The sequence below is a fragment of the Danio aesculapii genome, chromosome 4 (genome assembly GCF_903798145.1).
Source record: "Danio aesculapii chromosome 4, fDanAes4.1, whole genome shotgun sequence".
Lineage (NCBI taxonomy): Eukaryota > Metazoa > Chordata > Actinopteri > Cypriniformes > Danionidae > Danio > Danio aesculapii.
The window spans coordinates 59,439,619-59,465,462 of record NC_079438.1 but is presented as its reverse complement, the minus strand read 5'-3'; the positions used below and the strand labels follow the sequence as shown (position 1 = coordinate 59,465,462).

At 37.0% G+C, this 25,844-nt stretch overlaps 1 protein-coding gene across 1 annotated transcript in view; it reads left to right on the top strand.

Annotated features, from left to right (window-relative positions):
• The first annotated feature begins 1,805 nt into the window (after window positions 1-1,805).
• Window positions 1,806-25,844, top strand: part of pthlha (parathyroid hormone-like hormone a) — a 33,106-nt gene continuing 9,067 nt past the window's right edge. The window contains exons 1-3 of the mRNA XM_056455156.1: window positions 1,806-1,938; window positions 20,909-20,970; window positions 21,934-22,057. Coding sequence (XP_056311131.1) covers window positions 21,945-22,057 — 113 coding nt within the window. The 5' untranslated portion in view covers window positions 1,806-1,938; window positions 20,909-20,970; window positions 21,934-21,944. The remainder of the gene's footprint in view (window positions 1,939-20,908; window positions 20,971-21,933; window positions 22,058-25,844) is intronic.

Genomic DNA, 25,844 nt, shown 5'->3' with positions numbered 1-25,844 from the left:
TCCAATCCCATCGTGTCGTCGAGGGCGGCCAGCTGTAACCGGAGGCTGGGCTCTAGTCCGAGCCGGTAGGTTGTGAGGAGAGATCGCTCATTCCACCCGCTAGCAGCAGCCAGAGTTCGGAACCTGAGAGCATAATCCTGAGTGGACATGGCTCCCTGTTTGAGATGGTATAACTGTTCTCCAGCTGCTACTTCGGCATCCGCGCGACCAAAAACCTCCTTGAAATATTGGGTGAATGACTGAATGGAATTTGTTACCGGCCCAGACTGTTGCCAGATGGTTTCAGCCCACCGAAGAGCCGACCCAGAGAGAAGGGAGATGATGAATGCGATTTTGGACCGATCTGTAGGGTATAACTCGGGTTGCATAGTGAATACCAGAGAACATTGTAGGAGAAATCCATTGCACTCCTCCGCCCCGCCAGAGTAGGGCGCTGGTCGAGCCATGGGACTGGATGAGTGGGTGGACGGTGAAGAAGTGCTCGGTGCTGGTGGTGCTTCGGGAAGTGGAGCAGATGGTAGTAGCACTCTCTTCAATGAATCCACCAACTCCTGAAGGGGATCGTGAGTGCTCATGCTGTTGGTAGTTGATGGTCCGGTCTTCTGTTACGGAAGCAGACGGACAAACAAGGGGAGTAAGTATAAATGAGGTTTATTACAACAGCAGAGTAATTTGGATAATGACTGAGAGTTGAAATGGAGTTTGGATGAACTGATGATTCTCTTTGCCAGGTGGGATGATAGACACAGAAGGATGACCGAATGCACACACCAGAGGACTTGCGGGGAAGACAGACTGACGAGACACACAACGTTGACAGGACAACTGGAACACTGGACAGACTGGAATGAAAACAGAGATAAGGTAAGTATATTTGCTGAGATCGTAGGGGAGTGAAACCTAGGAAGTGGTTCACTCAGAGTCCGCTTCGTAGGAACGAGACCGGACAATGAGTGAAGTGAGGTGTGTGCTTATATAGTGAATGGGAGTGATTGGGTGCAGCTGTGCGTGGTTAATACTCAGGTGAAGGTGCTCGGTGCGTGATGTTGGTGGAAGAGCCTGGCCAATCCGTGACATATATATATATATTTTTTTTTTTTTATATAATAATAATAAATATTGTTATTATTATAATTATTACAATTTATTTATTTATTATTATATTTATTATTATTATTATATTTGTTAATATTAATATTATAGATCAAAATAAATTAATTATAAATTGTAATAATTACAGTTATAGATATTTATTTATTTGTATTTTTTTTTACTTTATTCCACACACTCAGACAGACTCAGTGGGCTTAAACACTGACTGCTGCTTTCACACACACACACACACACTCACACACACAGAGGCCTGACTTAATTATCAGGCAGTTTAACGCCACAACACAGGAGTCTGCCGGTCTTGTTTTCATCAGATGATAATATTAATGTGCCTCAGAGAAGTTTACGTAGCATTTAAGCTGGTGAAATAACAGTGTTAAATATCAGTGTGACGCGACGGGGCAAGTTTTCTGGGAAAGTGTGTGTGCATACATCAGATTTTTTTCTTTTCTCCCCTTTTCCAAACTGGTGTGAATCACACAAAAACATACCATGAAAAACCAATAACATGTGATTTGGGGGTTTTAAAAAAAGACGCAGGAGTTACTTTGGCTGTTATAAAAAGCCACAGTGTGTGTGTCTTTGTGTATGTGTGTGTGTGTGTGTGTGTACTCAGTGATGTCAGAAGCACTGCTGAACCTCAGATATATATATATTGAATGCTGAAGTGCTTGACAGGATCAGAGGAGCTCAGCATCTCTGTCGACACACGCTGATCTCAGGACAGCAAACACACACACACACAGAGAGAGAGTTGTGACCGGCTCAAGAAATATCTGTATGGATTGTTAAAGAGACTTTGTGGACTGCGTCTGATTCTTTACAGTGAGTCTATTGTCTTTTTTATCATGTGTTTAGTGAAATACTGCAGTTTTGCTGCATTTATTTGTTTTATTTTGTGGGTCAGGGAGGTTTCTCTCAAATTAAATAAAACAAAGTGATTTAATGTACAATTATTCAGTTATTTGTCAAGTGATGTTTAACAGAGCAAGGTGAGATTTCACTATTCCTTGTTCTTCTTCAGAAAGTCTAATTTCATTCAGTTTGGCTGGAATATATATATATTTTCATGTAAAAACTGGTCAATATTATTCTTATTACTATTGTTTTCGATTGTCTACAGTCCTAACTTGACTAATTAACCTAGTTAAGTCTTTCAATTGCACTTTAAGCTGAAAAGTAGTATCTTAGTAAAATACTGTTCACTGTCATCATGGCAAAGATAAAAGAAATCAGTTATTATAAATGAGTTATTAACACTATTGTGTTTGGAAATAGTGTTTACATCATTTAGGAAATGTCTGAAAAATATTAAAACTCCATGAAAGTGTGAATAATTTTGTCTTGAACTTTATATTAAAGTTATTTGCAGCATTATTCATCATTAAATGTAATTCAAGCATGCTTGTTTAAAGTCTAAATATTGCATTTAACATTTTTTTTAGTGTAAGAGATGCATATAATAAGTTATATATAATAATATTTGTTCATACTAAATTATTTAATTCGCTTATAGTAGAGCAGATTCACTGACAAAGCATTTTAGGATCATATCATGTAGCAGTCACTTATTAATATGTCTCAAAATTGTACTTTTTCACTATCAATTATACTTCAGGTATCAATTTTGATTATTGTGTTGGGGAAATTAAACACAGACAGCGATAGTAGGAGACTAGAGCCTCAAATCAGCATTGTCAGCATTAGTACTGTATTCTGGACACCTTTTGTCCTCTTCTGCTGCCATCAGTCTGTTGATTTTTACTTTTTAATTGTATTTTATGTTATTATTCTGTGCTTTTATTTTAGGTGTGACTTAACATTCTGTAAGGGGTCTACAGATGAAAAATAGCCATTCTTGGCTAATTCTGGCACATTTTACAGTGATGTTTATTAATGTGCATTGACCCTGTAAACAAATAAACTAAACTAAACCAAAAAAATGGGGATTATTTACAAATATATTAATAATTCTCTAGCTTATATTAATAAATGTGATGTTAAATTTACTCTAGATTTATTATTTGAACAAATGCTATGTGCTTCTTAAATGAGAAAATGACTGAATCCACTTCACAATTGTGGTTTTCTCAATAACGTTTTAGCTAAAATGTGAATCCGACTCTCTCTGCTGAGTTTATATAGGGAAACCTTTGAGTTATATCTGAGATTTCTGATATTTACTGCTGAATTGAATTAATTAGAATGAATTGTGTTTACACTCTTTATATTTAATCACTAAAGGAAACCAGGATGCAATATTGTGACAGAGGGTTTTTGTGTTTATTTATAACTATAACTTAATAAACTTACAGTAGATTCACTATTTTATGATCATATTAGGTTGCAAAAACACCTGAGAATAATGGAAAACTTCACTTTTTGGACTGAAATGTGGCTCAAGCATCAGCTTCAGAAGCAATAGTTGTAAAATGTGGAGTTTAATGGGAAATATCTGAGTTTAGTTTCAGATTTTTGACATCTTTGATGGATCTGTGTGTCTCAGTGTGTGTGCGTGCAAGTGTGTGTTTACAGATTTACAGTAGTTTACCATAAAACTCAAATTTATAATCTTTTATACTTTACCTTTTCATCAACATATCAAAACAATAGTGTAAATAGTTTCTATACCAGAAATGTAAGCGTATTTGTCAATAATCATTTGCTGGCATATATAAAGACTCACAGTTTGGCAATTAAATAATCATCTGAAGCCTTTATTAGTCGCCATTTTGCTTCAACGCTGTAAAATCAAGCAGTGAATTATTTGATTAAATGAAATGACTTCCTTGACTTTGATTGTTTAATAGAAACAAGTTACGTGAACTCAAAATTGAGTATTAGACTGAACTTAAATTGAATGAGTTAACCCAACGATGCAGATTTCTAGTTCCCAGCATGCTTTCTGTCAGACTGGGAAATAAATGTAAATGTGTTATTGTCTGTTTTGTGAACACAATTAAAGTAGGGAGGCATTATTTACACTTTAATGTTGTGTTATGGTGTGATTTACTGAGCTAAGCATTCAATTGTTAAACTCGACTAACTCAGACTACAAGTTAATTCAGCAAAACCTAAACGGTCTGAGTAAATGACACTCTATGTAAGGAATATTTTTCATTTATTTTTAAGTAAGGAATATTTTTAATATATTTATAAGTAATAAAATAATACAATAAAGTTACAATTATTTAATGCAATTAAGGCAATGAGTTTGCACAATCGAATTAAAGAAGCTTAGCAAACATTTCCAGTGAAGCTACAAAATATCACACATTTGACAATGGGCAATATTCAACTCATATTCCCATATTGAAATATTTGGCAACACTTTAGTTTAAGTTACAATTCACACCATTTACTAGTGTCTATTAACTGTTTATATTAAAATATTAACTGTTTATTAGCACTTATAAAGTATGATCTTATTTTACATCGCTAAACACCTTATTAACTAATAAGAAGCTAATTACCTGCGTATTGAGTTATAAGTCATAGTTAATGGTTTATTAATAGCCTGAATTGTACAGTAAATTAAAGAGTGACTTATATAAAATCGATATTTACTGACTTTATTTATAGCCTGAGTGTCTGTGAGAAGCTTTATTTTAGCTTCAGACTCACTTTATCTTCATTAAAGTCTCAGTCTTTCCATCTCTCAGCTCTAATTAATCAGAATCTCATGATCAATGAAAATCTGCGTATTATTAACCAACAAGAGAGAGAAAAAAATATGCATTAATGTGACAAAAGGAGTTTTCAGCTTGACGTTCTGCTCTGTGCGTATCTGAATCATAAAGTAAACGGTGTGATATAATACTTTATGACTCCTGGAGAGAAGTCCAGAGAAAAAGAGTCAAAAGCAGCCAAGGCGCTGCCGAATGTGACTTTATTCTGGGATGAGGAACAACTGGGTGGATATTATTTTAGTTTAACCCGTCATTTACCAACACATGAGTGTGTAACACTGAGATCAGTTGATCAATCTGATCATGAGACCTGCGTTATAACAAAGATAACAGTAAATATGTAGTTTTGAGGTGCATTATGGGAGATTGATCTGTCTTCCAACAACGTTTAACCTAGAAAAGTTGTAAAAAGTGACTTTTCTGTATGTGTGTAGTTTCAGTGCTATATTATCTGGGTTATACGCTTCAAACACCTTGTAATAAGCTGCCAAGACATTTTCTGTTATTTTACACACTTATTTCTCTAGATATTATTTCTTAAACATTATATTGTAGAGACTGTAGAGTTGAATTTTCAACATCAAAAGTGGACAGAGCAGAGATCAACATCCCATAATGAAATTCCCCACCACAAATAAACCCAAAACACAGATATTAACAGATATTTTGACAGTGTATCTGAAAAGAAAGACATATTATTGATCCACAGTAACTTTAATACATTTTCAAGCAAGTATTGATAGTGTGCGGGATTATATGTTTGCTTTTTGCTCGTAATTACATCAGGAATGCGCATTAAGATTTGAAAAATACACATGAAATCAAAACCATATTGATTTTGTTAGTTCACAGTGCTAAATAATAATAGTTTATAAATAATAGTTTGCCCTTATAAGACCCTGTTGGCCCTCAGATAACTTCTTATATTACGCCTGCCTGAGGTATTGGGCGTGGCTAACATACTTAACCACACCCCTCCAACTGTCATTGCTATGACAACAAACATAAATGGTGAGGAGGAGGAGTCAGTTAGACTGTTATAATCATACCTGCCAACACTCCTGTTTTTCTCGGGAGTCTCCCATATTTCAGACCCATTTCCCACCACCCTCCCGTTTTGTTATTTCTCCTGGAAAACTCCTGTCATTTTACGCTGCCCCTGGTCCTCAACTTTTTGATACAATCTGTAACATCCCCGAGTCGCCATCTTTGGTATAGTTATCCGATCACAGCGGCCGTCTGAAACTCAATCCATAGTACTGTTACTAACACCACAGTACAGTTACTAAACTGCTTCTCAATTGTGTTCATCAGACAAACACACAATGCCACCACATCCACACGCTCGGCCCCCAGCTCAGTCTCCCGGAATTTCGGAGACAAATGTTGGCAGGTATGGTAATCATTCTCCCCAAAACCTTTTTCTCATCTTTTTGAATGCTACATCCAATCAGCTCGCAGTAGAAAAAACAAGCCACGCCCACTGATTTTTCATTTAATATTCCGTTTCTCCTGGAACTGCGTCACAATACAAACAAAAAAAAAGGTCACAGCTTCCGGTTCATGCAGACATTGAGTGTCATTGTAAGGACTAATTAATCACAAGCTATTGAATTATTAGAAAAGTGCATTATTCTCTAATAATCCACCAGCTCTGAGGTGATTATTCCTCTTTTCCTCTGGTTTCCACGGCTGTTGAGATTGTCATTGGGTTTGAGAGTTTATTTGTCAGGTGTTTATCCTCCTCAATCATCTTCTGTGTGTAGTACTAGCTTCTTCTATCTCCTCCTCCTCCTTCTGTTGTGTTTTGTTTTGACTGTTGTAGCTGTGAAATAACACTAATAATTCAGTGGAGTGATACGGAGCTGTAATGCGCTCTAAACCTGCCGGAACTACTTTAGCTGTACCTTTATCTGACAATAACCAAACAGCTTAGAGTGCTCATTAGCCAATCAGAATCGAGCATTCTGCAGCAGTCAGAGTCTATAAACGTGAAGAGTCACAGTATTTAATGCCACATGCACTATTAAAACTGATCTGTCCTTATAAAAAAAAAGAGTGTGAGAGATTAGAGGATGTGCGAGAGACGAGGAAAAAAGCAATAAGATTACAAGTGAACGTTTTTTTGTGTGTGTATGTGGCGCGCTCTGCCAAAAGCCAGTAATTTTGGATGAATCTGAAACAGCTTTCCTGGCTCCGTCCCCACTTCACGCCTTCTGCCAGGAAAGACTTTTTTCACCTGTTTATATGCAGGTAAAGTATACTCTACAGAGTGCCCCCGAATGAGGTCTTTTTTTCCAACTCAACACCAAACCCTTATATAAGTGTGCGTGCGTGCGTGTGTGTGTGTGTGTGTGTGTGTGTGTGCACGGACCACAGGAGCTGAAACAGGTAGACGAGACCTGTGTGACTGAAGTGGAACTTTAACTACATCAGCATGTAAAGAGCGGTTTCTAACACACACACACTGAGGAAGCTTTTATCATTATTAGCACACCTCGTCGGTAACGTTACGTCTGCTTGCTATTACTGCACATATATATATATATATATATATATATAATGTGTGTGTGTGTGTGTGTGTGTGCAACATTTTTATGGCATTTATTATGAGTACATAGTGTTATAAAATTTATAATAACATAAAATGTTGAGAGTTTTCAGTTTTTCCACTGGAATGAATGGAATTTAATATATAAAATGCTCAAAAACCTGCCAGTTTTATTGTTAATGAATAAAAACTGGATACAATATTTAAAATCCTGAACTTTACATAAGTTTATACAGATAAATCTATGATGGAAAAAATATCTGTGTTTTTTTTCAATATTTTAAGGGTTATTTTATGAGTACATTATATTTATAATTAAAAAAAGGCTGAGAGTTTTAAGTTTTTTCACTGGAATGAATGGAAATTATATATAAAATGCTCAAAAACTTTCCAAAAACTTTCCAGTTTTATTTTTAATTAATAAAAACTGGATACAATGATATCATAATATCATATAATATCATAAAATGATGAGAATTTCCTTTTTTTCCAATGGAATGAGTGGAATTTAATATATAAAATGCTAAAAAATAAACGTATTTATATTTAACAAAACAACACAAGTGTTAAGGTTTTCAGACCAAATCAATCCACGTTATTGAATAAAATTTATAACTTTAAAAGTGATCAATGTTTCCACTTACATTCTGAGAAATTCTGGGTCATTTAAACCCAAATTGGATAAAATATGGACTAACCCACACATTAGTTTAAATTTGGTCCTATTATTTATTTTAAAAATTAACCCAGCGGTTAGTGTTAAAATGACCCAGCATTTTTTTGTATATTTTTGTCCTAATTATTATTTGCTAAAATAATGGTGTTGCAATTTTATAAAACCAAAAACCCATGAGAAGCTGTGATTTCTATAACAGCTAATGATGATTTAGGCACTCCACACTTAACATCAGTCCTTAGCTGTTATAAATTCACTGTAAACAACAGCTTCATATGGATTATTGCTTTAATATCCTTGCTTGTATGTGTATCTTGATCTGTTTTGTTGTTTATGCTGCAAAGCGAGACAGAAATACTGAGTAGCAGACCGTAATGGTTCATGGTCGTCACAGATACAGAATATTGTGAGCCAGTGACAGACGCTCACCACAACACACAGTAATTGAGTTGCTTTGTAAACAAGACCTTTATATTCTTCCACAAACCTTCAAAGAGACGCCCTGAGCTGCATGACGGAGGAGTTATGGCACAGTCTGCTGCGCTAGTAAATACAAACACATTTATACACTGTCTGAAACCAATCAAAAACCCAATTATTATTTTGTTGGAAATACCTACTGATTTTAAGGCTGCGGGAATCTCTGTGTTTCATGCGTTTCTGTTTTAGTCTCAGGGGAAAATGATGGGCGGGGCTTAATTTAATCCACTGGGAATCGATGGGATTGTTTGAAGTGGGCGTGTCATGGCTGAATGAGTCATGGCTTGAGGGGCGGAGACTTATTTTCAAGAGGCGGAGCCAGTTATGATGATGAATATGAGGAGAATAATGTGGATTGATGAATTATTTTTAATAAGAGCATGGAGGTGTGTTAATAATACACACGGGCTGAGCATCAGGCAGTTGTTTAGCTGTTTTGGAAACAGGTCAAACTTTAAATCACTCCACAGATCTTCAGAGAAAGTCCCACTGCCTTCCGCTAAATGAAATCTCATATGTTTTCAGAAAGAGTGTATTTCTCAAACTGAGTTAAACACATGACGTGCTGAAACTGCATTGTTGCTAATCGAATTGCGTTTGCACTTTTAAGTATTTGTGAATCTCATATACAGGTTCAGTTGGATGAAAATGTACAATATTTAAAAGGAGGAGTGACAACAAACCCCGCCCCTAAACTCAAAACTCAATAAACATTGGGAGATGAGCTTATCGTACTAAAATGTACGAATGCAATCTTACAAATTCAAACTAGCCATTAATTAAAAAGTTACAAATAGGCATGAGATGGCGTTGGTTGAAGTGATTCTACAGTTGCTATGGTAACACAACTGCTGTAATTGATCTGTTGTGGTGACTCTACAGTTGCTATGGTAGCACAACTACTGTAATTGATCTGTTGTGGGGATTCTACAGTTGCTATGGTAGCACAACTACTGTAATTGATCTGTTGTGGGGATTCTACAGTTGCTATGGTAGCACAACTACTGTAATTGATCTGTTGTGGGGATTCTACAGTTGCTATGGTAACATAGCTACAGTAACTGATTTGTTGTGGTGATTCTACAGTTGCTATGGTAACACAACAACTACAGTAACATAAACAAATGACCCAAAACTGTAGTTTTCTACAACTTCAGTATTAAACTACTATACACCACAGTTTACTGTAGGAAAACTAAAGTGTACTACAGTATTTATTGTCAGTTCACTATAGTTAATACTACAGTATGCTACGAGTGTGTTATATATAATAGTTATATATTATAATATGGTTCAGAAACACTATAGTATAGTAAACATTAAAGTATTTTTTCATGTGGTGATGTCCAGACTGCTGTTGTTTCCAGATTTCATCACTTCAGCTTATTGAATGTTGCCTCAGATTCTGCCAGAACTGCGTTTATTTCCCACGTATTTCCCTGAAAATCACTGTTTTCCCACAGTCATCACTGTAAACCAGCAGAATTGTTGGAATTGTCATATATTTGACATCATTCTAGTATTTCCTGTTGGACAGAATCCAGTATTGTTTGTTAGATGTGTTTCGGGACACCGCTGAAGTGAGCAGGCAGAAAGCTGTGATTTACTGATTAGAATATGTCATTCCATCCCATAGTAGAGACATTTTTGTGGTGCAAAACCTGGAAACCGTTGCATTTTAGCAACTCTAATTCCTCCGGCCTGAGGTCAATGGGTTTGTGGGTCTGTGGTGAACTCATGTTTGCTCGACAACATTAAATATGTCATTAAAGCACACTTAAATGATTTTTATTTTTGACTTGTATTGAGTAGATGGTTGGCAATAAGTGTCTAAATGGGGCAATACAGAGATTAAACTCGTATATTCACTATAGTGCATTTTTAAAATGTACAATTGCTTTCTTGCAAACTCAAACGCTCAAAAAAATGTAAGAAAAAAAGGAAAATAGGATATTGACATATAGCAAAAAGTCTATATGATATATGGAAACTATATATAGTTTTAGACAAAATGAGCTAGAAAATGTCCCTCCAATTAAAGGGTTGCAAATAAGTTGAAATAAAACGAACAAGTAACTAAACAAAAGCAAAATCCCTCGGTTAGCTGAGTCTGTCTTTATTAGTGTTCAGAATCAGTTTCTCTACAGAGGAAATGAATGAGCTTTGTGCTCTGCATCCACATCAGAAAAATAATAAACACTATAGTGTTTTTGGACTGTACTATAGTAAATTGTATTACACTGTATGTAATATAGCACTTTATTAATAAATGCAAGTTAACTGGTGACCTGATAAACTGATAAATACCATAGTATACTTTCATTTTTACTACAGTAAACTGTGTTGTAGTATAATATATCCTATAGCTGTAGAAAGTCATTGGTTTGTATTAATATAGTTGTTGTGTTACCATAGCAATTACAGAATCACCACATCAGATCGATTACTATATTTGTTGTGTTACCATAGCAACTATAGAATCACCACAACAGATCAATTGCTATATACTATAGATGTTGTTTCCATAGCAACTATAGAATAACCATAACAGATCAATTACTATGGTACTTGTGTTACCATAGCAACTATAGAATCACCACAACAGATCAATTACTATAGTTGATGTGTTACCATAGCAACTACAGAATCACCACAACAGATCGATTACTTTAGTTGTTGTGTTACCATAGCAACTATAGAATCACCACAACAGATCAATTGCTATATACTATAGATGTTGTTTCCATAGCAACTATAGAATAACCATAACAGATCAATTACTATGGTACTTGTGTTACCATAGCAACTATAGAATCACCACAACAGATCAATTACTATAGTTGATGTGTTACCATAGCAACTACAGAATCACCACAACAGATCGATTACTTTAGTTGTTGTGTTACCATAGCAACTATAGAATCACCACAACAGATCAATTGCTATATACTATAGATGTTGTTTCCATAGCAACTATAGAATAACCATAACAGATCAATTACTATGGTACTTGTGTTACCATAGCAACTATAGAATCACCACAACAGATCAATTACTATAGCTGATGTATTACCATAGCAACTACAGAATAACCACAACAGATCAATTAGTATAGTTGTTGTGTTACCGTAGCAACTATAGAATCACCACAACAGATCAATTACTATAGTATCTGTTACCATAGCAACCACAGAATAATCACAACAGATCGATTACTATAGTTGTTGTGTTACCATAGCAACTACAGAATAACCACAACGGATCAGTTACTATAGTTGTTGTGTTACCATAACAACTATAGAATCACCACAACAGATCAAATACTTAATAGTTGTTGTTACCAAAGCAACTATAGAATTACCACAACAGATCGATTACTATAGTTGTTGTGTTACCATAGCAACTATAGAATCAATTGCTATATACTATAGATGTTGTTTCCATAGCAACTATAGAATCACCTCAACAGATCAAATAAAATAATTGTTGTTACCATAGCAGCTAAAGAATCACCACAGCAGGTTAATTCAAGTACTTTGCTTTAGTATTGTTCAAAACCAGTTAAATGAATACATATCTTTTTTTCACACTGGCCCTTCCAGACAGTGAAGTGAATGAATGGTTAATTGCAGTGAGATGAAAGGGAGGATGTGTTTGCTGTAATGAATGAGCTGATGGAGGAGGCTGGAACACGTCAGCTGTGAGGAACAACTCTTCAGTCTGTGTGTGGGATGAACACTAATGTAAAAGACAGCTGTGAAAGTCAATTAATCTGCTTTAATAATCTGCAGAGGAGCTGTAATGAGTCACCCTGGGAAAGAGGACGTCCGATGAGTGCAGATCTGACAGCAGCCTTAAATTAACACCTCAGAGCTGCCAGTGTCCACAGATGAGAATAGCACAGCGATTCATTCACGCTCGTAAATACACATCTCGTTTAACTATTACACAAATATCTATCAGTAACACTTACGATATGGGTGCACTAACTAATGCACAGATAATCGTAACTCCTGAAAAACTAAACTGTTTATTATTGATTTCTGCATGAGCAACAAATCAACTTTCTATATGATTCATACATCAATAAATTAATAGTTAATGGCTAAGTGTGTGTCAAATATTAAAGGCATTGTTCACCTAAAAATGAATCTCCCTTCACTTCTTTCTAAACTTGTCTACGTTTCTTTCTTCTGTTGAACACAAAAGAAGATATTTTAAAGAATGCTGAAAACCTGTAACCACTGACTTCCATAGTATTTGTATTTTTCTACTGTGGAAGTTAATGGTTACAGGTTTTCAACATTCTTCGAAATGTCTTCTTTATTCTTAAAGGTTTAAATCCAAATGAGAGTAAACTGTGAGTAAATTGTCAAGAGTAGTGTAAGGCATTACTTAAACATTTTTCAGTAATATTTTACTTGGTTTATGTTCAGTAACGCTTGTGTTACAACAAACTTTTCACCCGCAAGACACTAACAAATAAAAAATACCGCAGGTAAGTTCTATTTCCTGTTGGTGGTTAGTGAATATAAGTGTGTGTTGTCATTAATCTCCCTCTTGCTATTGGAAATTTTTTACTTTGAACGCGGAATGATTTCAGCCTCTGAGCTCGAGGTCCGAGGCTATTGGCTCAGCCTGGTTTGCAGTAACATTAAGCCCTAACGTGCAGCGGTAAGGCGGCAAATAGATGAAAATGGCAGAAGAAAGTAGATTCGCGAGATGGACGTACGCACATATGCCTTTATTTCACTGACAAATGTCGCAAGCACAGCATTATAAGTCGAGAGCGCATACATGTAATATGAGTGAGCGAATCTCTTTGCTCACACGCTGGTTTTCTCTGTTCCTCTTGACTTGTAATACTGCACTCATGATATTTGTCAGTAAAATAATGACATAAACACATTACTTCATGTTTTGTCTGAGACAAGGACAAGAAGAACGTTATTGTCACATGCAACCTTTGTATAACCCAAGAGAATTATCGACATCGAGAAATAGCACTAACAATTAAAAAAAACATCTTGAGCATTGGGTGATGCGGTGGCGCAGTAGGTAGTGCTGTCACCTCACAGCAAGAAGGTCGCTGGTTAGGTTGGTGTTTCTGTGTAGAGTTTTCATGTTCTCCCTGCGTTCGTGTGGGTTTCCTCCCGGTGCTCTGGTTTCCCCCAGTCCAAACACATGTGACACAGGTGAATTGGGTAAGCTAAAATTGTCCTTAGTGTATGTGTGTGAATGAGAGTGTTTGGGTGTTTCCCGGTGATGGGTTGTGGCTGGAAAAGCATCCGCTGCATTGAGCATATGCTGGAAAAGTTGGCAGTTCATTCTGCTGTGGCGACCACAGATTAATAAAGGAACTAAGCCAAAAAGAAAAAGAATGAATGAATGAGTCTTGAGCATTGCCATGCGACAGATATTGCCAGATAATCACCTTACCTCTACCATACTTTTAACAGACTTACATCATTTGTGATTCTGGCTGTCACCCTTTCCTCCATTGTCTTGAGCCTTCACATTGCCAATTATATACTATATTGTTAGTAGCCTGGATAGATCACAGTCATTCTGCTACATCATATCGCATATGCTCTGCAGTACATTTAGTCATTATAGAATGTCAAGTTCTAATTCTGTGGTTATTTTGGTGAAGTAACTAAAGAGTAATATTAGAGTCATGTAACATATTATAATTCTGACACAGTAATATTCAACCCAGGCTCATTCTGAAAACGTGCCTCCACGGACATTTCTGGAGACCGCCAAATATGTCCCGGTGGCACATTTTTCTGCAGTTTTTGTTTTCGCGAATCCACCAGAGGTCGCTGTGTACGCTTTTTGAGATCTCAAATTTCCCACGCAAGTGCCATTCGCGCTTGCTGTTCTCGCATAAACCCACTAGAGGTCGCTGTCGACTCACTTTTTGACAGGCTTTCTGACTGACTGAGTGAACGATCGGCTGACCCACCCTCCCCCTTCCCTAAACCCAATCAATTTTATCGCTTGACCCGCCCACCCACTTCCCTAAACCCAACCAACATGTTTCAAAAGCAATCCAAAAACATAAAAGCCCTCGTCTGATTTTTTTTTTCTACCACGTTTTCAGATTTTACCACATCCTCACCCTGCTATTCACCTGTTTGTTTTATATTTTGGATTCTGTTTTTGTCTTACCTGCTTTCTGGAACTGCTCTTCACTGGACTCGAACCCTCGTCTTCATGGTCAACTCTCTGCATGTCAAATCTGCCGACGTACGTGGTGCGCTAACGGGTTGCAGCCGGAATGCCATCCATACGGAGGTAAGCGGTCAGCTGGTAAGCGTGAAAAGGAACGGCGTCACACCGCCCCGTATCGTTCGTTTAAAAAAAAAATGAAATGCAGCCATACGTAACTCCGCCTACGTAATTCGCAGTCTCCAGAATCGTCCGCAGGGCTACGTTTTCACAATGAGCCTGTGTTGGTAATATGGTACGGTAAGGGATTACTTTTAAATAACAGTAACAAGTAATCTGTAGTGTATTACAGTTCGGAAGTAACTTGAACAACACTGACTTCAAGTGTTACAGATTAACCTTAAACTTAGGAACCTCCTAGTTGAAAAAAAGCAGTGAGTTGAGAAATGCATGTGTTTTTGATGATTAGAGCTGCCAGGGGGTGAAATATCCACCGTCACACATATGAAATGTAAAAAATGAGGAAAGTTTCAAGCCCAAAAAGTCCGTCCTGCTCCAGAAATGTGCTGAGTGACAGGTGCTCACGGCCGGCCAAAGCAAAAGATCAGCGAGTGCGGAAAATCTCTTCGCTTTCGAGAGCTTACGTGTTTCTGAAATCTGGCACCGAAAGGCCAACAATAGCCTTCAGTCAGTGTCTCCAGCGCACACACCTGCATGAGCTGTAAAACTACATCACCTGAGGAGCTTTGTGCACAGATCACTTCCTAACCACACAAAATGTCAAATACACAGCAGTTAAACAGTAATAAGTACATAGTATGGTGTTCTTGAGCCATATGTTTCAGTGTTGTATGTATTATACTGTCTATATTGTAGTATTTATGACTGAATGATCCAACATTTGGAATGCAGTTGTGGTGATTCTGTGTTGAAAACTCTCTCTCTCTCAATTCAATTGAGCTCAAATGAGTTTGACTCTTACTATGACTCGTCAAGTATCAATAGTTATTACAAAACAATTAATAAAATAGTGGCTCAGTGGTTAGCACTGTGGCCTCACAGCAAGAAGGTCGCTGGTTTGAGTCCCGGCTGGGTCAGTTGGTGTTCCTGTGTGGAGTTTGCATGTTCTCCACATGGTAGCGTGGGTTTTCTCCGGGTGCTCCGGTTTCCTCCACAGTCCAAACACATGGGCAATTAGTGATGAACTAAATTGGCAGTAGTGTAAGTGTGTGTGTGTGTGTGTGTGAATCAGTGTGTATGGGTGTTTCCCAGTGCTGGGTTGCAGCTGCATGGGCGTCTACTGCGTAAAACATAAGCTGGAATAGTTGGTGGTTCATTCCACAGTGACAACCTCTTATAAGTAGGAAACTAAGCTGAAGGAAAATGAATGAATGAATGAATAAAATCGTGATTATATAATATACACACTGTACAATCAAAATGTGTATACAGTCAGAACATGTCAATAAATACACAAATAAGAAAATTACTAAAATATGAGTGCTAAATAAATACATCAACACACATTCAGATGCTGTAATAATGTTTCTGATTGGCTTTGTCTATATACAGTAGAAGTCATAATTATTTGCCCCCCTTAGATTTTTTTTTTTTTTCTTTTTAAAATATTTCCTAATTGATGTTTAACAGATTCAGGAAATGTTCACAGTATGTCTGATAATATTTTTTCTTCTTGAGAAAGTCTTATTTGTTTTATTTCGGCTAGAATAAAAGCAGTTTTTAATTTTTTAAACACCATTTTAAGCTCAATATTATTAGCCCTTTTAAGCTATATATTTTCCGACTGTCTCCGGAACAAACCATCATTATACAACAACTTGCCTAATTCCCCTAACCTGCCTAGTTACCCTAATTAACCTAGTGAAGCCTTTAAATGTCACTTTAAGCTGTATAGAAGTGTCTAGTCTAATATTATTTACTGTCATCATGACAAAGATAAAATAAATCAGTTATTAGAGATGAGTTATTAAAACTATTATGATTAGAAATGTGTTGAACAAATAAACAGGGAGGGGGCTAATAATTCTGACTTGAACTGTATATGTGACAGGCTTTTACAGTATATGTTTGTACACAGATATACAGTCATGTGAAAACATGTGCAGACCCTGTTGAATTTCATGGTTTTCTGTATCTGGACATCATTTAAAAAATCTCTGGTTCTTGAAAGGTCTTTAATGTGTCAGATAAACGCTCGGATGAACATCAGAGATCTCGCAGTGGGACTTTATTTACTGAACACAGACAAAGCCCAGATGGAAAAGCCATGAGTGGTGAAAACTGATGATGCAGATGCTGTAGAAGCAATTTCAGCAGGAATGATTAGTCCTGAGTGTCTGGATGATCTTCTGGAGGAGTTCTGGAGGAGTTCTGGAGTTTGTGCATTGGGTCAGGATGAGCGCTGAGCTTTCATTGATCAGTGTAATGTTTACTGTTGTCTTCTTCAGCTGTTGTGTTGTAGATTTGGGATTATTGTGTTGTTCAGGGCTCAGTTTGTGACTTATTTCTCTTCATCTGAGCTTTCGTGTTCATATTTTAACCCTCCTGTTGACTTACTGGTCAAAATTGAGCCCTGACCATATTAACAGCAGCAGAAGAAAACATTCAATGATTTTAATCTCGAAGTTCCGGGACTTTTATAAAATGAGCACAACCTTTGATAAAAAAAAATCAGTTTTCATAATATCATGAAGGCTAAACACATTTAGAGAACGATGCTTGTCCTGGGGGTCAATTTAGAGCTGCCAAATGTAGAACCATTTTACACCACAAAAACTACTGACACACACATGCAGGCACTCCAACACACACACCCCAAACATACACCAAACGCATGCACATTCCAAACACATGCACATTCCAACACTCCAACACACACACATGCACACTCCAACACACACATGCACACTCCAACACACACACCCCAAACATACACTAAACGCATGCACATTCCAACACTCCAACACACACATGCACACTCCAACACACACATGCACACTCCAACACACACACCCCAAACATATACCAAACACATGCACATTCCAACACTCCAACACACACATGCACACTGCAACACACACATGCACACTCCAACACACACACCCCAAACATACACCAAACACATGCACATTCCAATGCTCCAACACACACATGCACACTCCAACACACACATGCACACTCCAACACACACACCCCAAACATACACCAAACACATGCACATTCCAAACACATGCACATTCCAACACTCCAACACACACATGCACACTCTAACACACACATGCACACACTCCAACACACACACCCCAAACATACACCAAACACATGCACATTCCAATGCTCCAACACACACATGCACACTCTAACACACACATGCACACTCCAACACACACACCCCAAACATACACCAAACACATGCACATTCCAATGCTCCACCACACATGTGCGCTCTCCAACACACATATGCACACTCTAACACACACATGCACACCCCAAACATACACCAAACGCATGCACATTCCAAACACATGCACATTCCAAACACATGCACATTCCAATGCTCCAACACACACATGCACACTCCAACACACGCATGCACACTCCAACACACACACCCCAAACATGCACCAAACACATGCACATTCCAACACTCCAACACACACATGCACACTCCAACACACACACCCCAAACATACACCAAACACATGCACATTCCAACACTCCAACACACACATGTACACTCCAACACACACATGCACACTCTAACACATACATACACACTCCAGCACACACTCTAACACACATGCACACACACAAGCACACTACAACACACATACAGTACACACCAACCCGCACACACATGCACAGTACAATACACATACCAAACACATGCACATTCCAACACAACTGTGCACATTCCAACACACATGCACACCAACATGCATGCATACACACACCCCAAACACACACAATAAGAATGTGCTGCTTTATCCTTTATGAATACTGCCTGCTAATCACCTTCTCCACTCCCGCAGGTGCTTTAATCATGATAAATCCCCCTTTTACTGTAGTGAGAGTGGAGTGTTGTCCACTGAGTGAACACTGCTGAAATACTGCACACTGATGAGTGTGTGTGTGATGAAGATGAGCGTCTTTCTTCATGATAAACAGATTTGAGGATGGAAATGAAGTGAATCTGCTTTATTTGAGAGGTTCAGTGAACGCGGCTCATTTTGACCCTCAGTATACACAATTCCAAGACCACACACTGCTGAAGAGCAGATCATTTTGATTAAAGATTTATTTTTGGCCTTTATCAAGTAGATAGGACAGTATTATAGACAGGAAGTGAAGTGGGAGAGAGACAGGGGGTAGGGATGGGAAATGTCCTCGAGACGGGACTCGAACCCGGGATGCCCTGAAGCGCCATTTCACGTCAGTGCACCAACCACTTTTAATGTGTCAATATGGAAAAATGTGCAATTTCATAAGTTTTGCTAAATTTATGTGCACACAGATGAAGTCAGAATTATTACCCCCCTGAATTATTAGCCCCCCTGAATTATTATTTTTTCAACCCATTCATAAACATAATAGTTTTATTAATAATTAATTGTGTCTAATAACTGATTTATTTTCTCTTCATCATGATGACAGCACATAATATTAGACTAGATATTCTTCAAGACACTAGTATTCAGCTTAAAGTGACATTTAAAGGCTTCATTAGGATAATTAGGGTAAAGTTAGGGTAATTAGGCAAGTCGTTGTATAACAGTGGTTTATTCTAGAGACAAACACTAATATTGCTGAAGGGGGCTAATAATATTGAGCTTAAAATGGCTTTAAAACTATTAAAAACTGCTTTTATTCTAGCCGAAATAAAACAAATAAGACTTTCTCCAGAAGAAACAATATTATCAGAAATACTGTGTAAATTTCCTTGCTCGGTTAAACATCATTTGGGAAATATTTAAAAAGAAAAACAATTCAAAGGCGGGCTAATAATTCTGACTTCAGCTGTATAGTTTGTTAGGACTCTTTACCTCCCACTTTCTGTTTCACCTCTCCTCCCTTTTTCTCTCTCTCTTTCACTCCCTCTTTTGTCCGTTCAGTTTGGACCGGAGACTATATTTGATAGTTTTATGGACTAATCAGCTTTATTCTCTTTCTAAATAGTTTGTTTTGTGAGTTTGTCTTGTTGTTGTTGAGTAATATTCACTTCACTACTGCAAGATTTTATTCTTGTTTTTATTTTAATGTCATGTCATTCATTCTTTGGTGGGACGAGCTAAATATGATCACTCGGAGAGATATGAGGCAAGTTTATTTCTATAGCACATTTCATACACAGTGGCAATTCAAAGAGCTTTACATAAACAGGAATAAAAGAGACACGACAGAAGAGAAGTCGGCGGGACATGATGTTGTTTTAAAGACTTAAGCAAGATTCTTTATTGACTTCAGTTTTCATCGACTGATGCCAACAACCTTTCATGAGTTCGTGTTCAATTGATGATGATGAAAAAAAGATTTATAAAAGAGAGTCGGTGTAAACCGTGTGTGTGTGTGTGTGTGTGTGTGTGTGCATGTGTGTATGTGTAAAGAGATGTAAATAACTGGAGATTAATTGTTTCATGAAATTATTATAAAAATCTAAATCTCAATTCAATTTAATTTCTATTCAATTCACTTTATTGGTATAAATAATACATAAACACTAACAGTTATAACAGCAGATACTAAATAATAACAATAGTAATAATAATAATAATAATAATCTTCAACTTTCTCACTCACTTTCTCTCACACACTCACTTTTTTCTTTTTTTCTTTCTTTTTCTTTCTCTCTCTGTCTCTCTCTCTCTCTCTCTCTCTCTCTCTCTCTCTCTCACTCACTCACTTTTTCTCTTTTTTACTCCCTCTCTCTCTCTTACTCACTCAGTCTCTCTCTCTCACACACACACACACACTCTGTAACCTGCTCAGACAGTGCTGAAAGTTTCCCATCAGTGTTTTCTCCTCCTCTCCAGCAGTCGGTCAGTCAGTCAGTCAGTCAGTCAGATCACCTGGAGCAGCACACACACACACGCACGTTTGTTCTCCTCTGGATTCTTCTTCAGTCCAGATCTCCTCTGCAGGACGTAATGCTGAGCTGGACACAAAGCAGCGCTCACTGACTTCTGTTTGTTTGTGTTTTTATCGCAGTCTGGAAACTTTGAGGAGACTGGCGCTCTGTGTTTGGGGACATCATCATCATCACCAGCGCTGTGAGTATACTGTACGCTACTGTACACTTCTCTGCTCTTTACTTCTCCAGGAGTTCTGCTCTCCAACATCTTCAGCTGCTTTCAGTTAAAGCCGCTCTGTGTAGAGAAAAGAGCTCATGCTCCCATCAGACGGCTTAACTCATGTTCTTAGAGAACATGAGAGAACATGAGTCCTTGGTGTTTTTGTCTGTGGAGACATCTAAACATTCCCAAATCAAGATGCATTTATATGATTAGCGAAATTAAAAAGATTTGACGTCTTGTTTTCTTGTGAATAAGTCTAAAAGAGCAAATGTCTGCCTGTGAGGTAATACAAACACAGCTCTGACCTCGAATATAGAGATTTGTATGCATAAACTCAATTTTTTTTATTTCTACTTGATCTTTTTTATTGAAAATCTCTTTTTTTTTTAAGCTTTTTCAAACACAACATTTCCTCTAATTTTTTATTTTTATACACTTTTAAAAATTCTGGGTGGTTTTTAACCCAATGTTGGGTCAAATGTGGACAACCGTTAGGATAAAAAGTGTAATTCAAGTTTCCTTAAAAAAAAAATAACCCAATGTGGGGTTTGTTTATATTTGACCCAACATTGAGTAAAAAACAACAACCCAGCATTTGTCTTGTACAATGCCTAGAAAAAAGGAGTCACTAAAATGTTCTTTGAAACTTATTTGGAAACTTCTAATTCAAAGGTACACTGGGTCGTTTTAAGAAATAACTGTGTTTTATGATTGGACAAATCCATCATCAGACAAAAAAACGAATTGTGTATCGTAACCCAGTATTGGGTCAAACATGGACAAGCCCAAGGTTGTGTCAATGTTTTCATTTTAAATCTAAATTGAATCCTTCTATTGTACTCTTCTAATGTAGAGTCACTCATTTAGCCCTTCTATTAGTGTAAAGTCATTCATAAGATGAATGGGGCGAGATGAGCTGATGTGGGTGTTTTCCTTCAGGTCCAGTGAGGATGAGGATGTTGTGTTGCAGACGGGTTCTCCAGCAGTGGGTCTTTGCTCTGTTTTTACTGTGTTCTCCTGTCCCGCACCACGGCCGGCCCGTCGATGCCCTCAGCAGCCGAATGTAAGTGTCTGTGGCTTTGTTACTGTGGTTTTTGAGGCTGTAGATGTTACTGTTGCTCTTAGAGCTGCTGATCTGAACAAACCTCTAATCCCTGAAGCATGCGCCGCCACCACCTCCACACTGCCTGTGCAATGCCTTTATGGTCTTTTATATTAATACAGAGTGTTTCAGAGTCACATTAATGAGTAACTTGCCAAAATTAATTACTGTACACTGAAAACAAATCCCTAATTGAGCAGATTTCTGTATTTTGTAATTCAGGTTTTTATTTCTGCGTTTGAAATGCATCATGGGATCTTGATATTACTTTCAACAACTTTTAACCTTGAAAAAGTGACTTTCATGAACATGTTTAGCAGTGTGCAGTGTTATATTATCTGTGTTGGTGTTGTATATTACACTACAGAAACCTTATAATAAACTGCAGCACATTCTCTGTTCTTTTACAGAATTAATTCTAACCACTATAATGTCAATAAAGTCACTTTGTTAAACTGTAGAGTTGAATTTTCAACATCAAAAGTTGACAGAGCAAAGATCCACATCCCATAATGCAATTCACTACCGCAAATAAACTCCTGTTAATCACCAAATACAGAAACTGTTCATTAACAGTTTTCTACAGTGCACTTATGGAGATAATTCTGTTCAGCTAAAGCAGACTAGATGATAATGTCATTATTCAGTTCAGTTCTATAATGGTGTTAGTTTTGTGATATTCAATTGTGAAGTTAATCAGTGACACTCTATTAGAGATGATCTATTATGATTCTGCTCTTTAGTTCAGTGTTGATTCAGTTTAATTCAATAGCAGTGTTAGTGTTGTGAAAATTAATAATGAAACAAACTGAATTCAGTGAAAGAAGCGGCGAAAAATCTTGTTGCTGTTGTTCAACTCGCTTTTGTTCAATGTTGATTCAGTTCAGTTCAATAACAGTGTCTATGGTGCCAAATTCAATTCTGAAACTTATTCAGTTCAGCTGTAAAATTCATTATTCAGCTCACCTCAGTTCAGTGTTGATTCAGTTCAGTTCAATAAAACCTCAGGTGTGTATTATTGTCTAGTAATTCCCCATCCAGGAGGTGATTATTGCTCTTTTCCTCTGGCCTCCAGCACCGCTGCTGAATCTGCTGTTGAGATGTTGTGTTGAGAGTTTGTTTGTCAGGTGCTTGTCCTCCGCAAACGTCTCCTGTGTGTGGCACTGGATTCTTCCACATCTCCTCCTCCTCCTTCTGTTGTGTTTAATGTGATGTTTAACTATTGTAGCTGATAAATATCTCTAATCATTCAGCGGAGTGATAGGACCTGTAATGTACTCAAAACCTGCCAGAACTACTTTAGCAGTGCCTTTATCTGACAATAACCAAACACCTTAGAATGATCACCAGCAAATCAGAATCAAGCATTCAGCGGCAGTGTACGATAAGCATAAGTGTGTGTGTGTGTGTGAGCGTATCTGTATGTGTTCGTGTATCTGTGTGTGTATGTATGTATGTGATGTTTGGCTGTAATGCTGTGGAAAATGCTCAGGTTTGTGGATCGTGCCGGAGCTGTTTTGATAGTTTTCACCCACCTGTGTGTTTGCTGAGGGTCTGTGCGCGGGCCACCTGCTGCACACACACACATACACAGTCACACACACTTTTCCCTGATAATGAAGTATGAGAAAGAGAGATTTGTAGAAACGCTTTAGTTACAGCAATTATTAAAAACAATTTACAACACTATAATATTGACATCAGTTCATTTCTAAAAACAAAACAGATCCTGAACATCACAACACCATTCAATCTCAAAGACATTAACTGCATTTATATATTCGGGATCAGTAAAATCAACAATAATTCTTACTATTTAATACAATTTCATGACTTTATTTTTCTAGAAATACAAATTGCTAACTTAGCTCGGCCAGTAATAACACTGATTAATTGACATTTATATTTCTGCAATCTACTACACTTAAAACCCAGAATAAAAACTTGCTTTGTAAAAAAATAACAAGAATAAAACAGTTACCATATACAGTTGAAGTCAGAATTATTAGCCCCCCTGTTTATGTTTTTCCCCAATTTCTGTTTAACGGAGAGACTTTTTCAACACATAACCATAATAACTTTAATAACTCATCTCTAATAACTGATTTATTTTATCTTTGTCATGATGACAGTAAATAATATTAGACTAGATATTCTTCAAGACACTTCTATACAGCTTAAAGTGATATTTAAAGGCTTAACTAGGTTAATTAGGTTAACTAGGCAGGTTAAGGGAATTAGGCAAGTTTATGTATAACGATGGTTTGTTCTGGAGACAGTTGGAAAATATAGAGCTTAAAAGGGGTTAATAATTTAGTCCTTAAAATGTTTTTTTTTTTTTATTAAAATCTGCTTTTATTCTAGCCGAAATAAAACAAATAAGACTTTCTCCAGAAGAACAAATATTATCAGACATACTGTGAACATTTCCTGAATCTGATCAACATCATTTGGGAAATAATTAAAAACTAAAACAAAAAATGAAAGGGCGGCTAATAATGCTGACTTCTACTGTATATAGAGAAAGCTCTGATTGGTTAATTTACTGTTATATATTGTGTTATTTACTGGGTCATTTGATTTCATATGTTCTGTTTAATGTGAACATCACAAAGGCTTTGGCAATATACATGTGGAACGATATAAAGATTCTGGATGGTTTTAACCCAATGTTAGGTCAAATATGACCAACCATTGGGATAAAATGTGTAATTCAAATTACACTGAAAAGAATAACCCAATGTGGGGTGTGTTCATATTTGACCCAACATTGAGTTAACAAAACAACCCAGTGTTTTTCTAGTATAAAGTACTTGATGCAAAAAAGGGATCACTACACTGTTCTTTGAAAACTACTTAAGAAAGTTTTATTTCAAAGGTGCATTGAGTCGGTATTAGAAATAACTGTGTTTATGATTGGACTAATCCATCATCCGACACTAAAAAATGCTGTATAGTAACCCAGTGTTGGGTCAAACATGGACAAACCCAACATTGGTGTTTTTTACTAGTGTGTCATTTGTTTTCAGAAGTTCTATTTAATGTGAACATCACAAAGGCTTTGGCAATATACATGTGTAACATCTGTCATGCCAATAAAACTCAAAGCTTGAATTGAGAGAGAGAGAGAGAGAGAGAGAGATTGCTGATGCTGATGCTAAGTTAGGCGGTGGCCCAAGTCAAACGGGCCTCTCCCGCTGGAGTATATTATGCCGAGCCGAGAAAACGCGCTTTTATGTCCTGCAAACCCCTCAGCAGGGCCCAGAATGCAAAACATGCTTCTCTGAGCTTTGGAAAGCCGCGCTCCCCCTGCCAGGACCTCCCGAACTTCATATCGGCTTTTAATGATGTGAGCGAGTGTGTTTGTTAGACACACACACACACACACACACACACACACACACACACACACACACTGATCTCCAGAGACGCTAATGCTACGACTGTGACGTTTTGTGCACATTATTCCATGTGTGTTTGGGTTTACTGGGCTAGACTCGTTTGCCATCCACAGACTATGTAAAAAAATAGTTTCTCATAACATTTTTAAGTTGAATTAAGTTAATATTTCAACTTAAACTGACCTAAAACATCCAGTTCAAATTTGTATAACTGAAGTTACAGTGTGTTGGAATGACTTTTAGATTGTTGTTTAATACAAGTCACTTCAACTTAAACTGACTTAAAACATCAAGTTCAAATTTGCATAACTTAAATTATAAAAATGGAACCTTATTATCGTATTAAA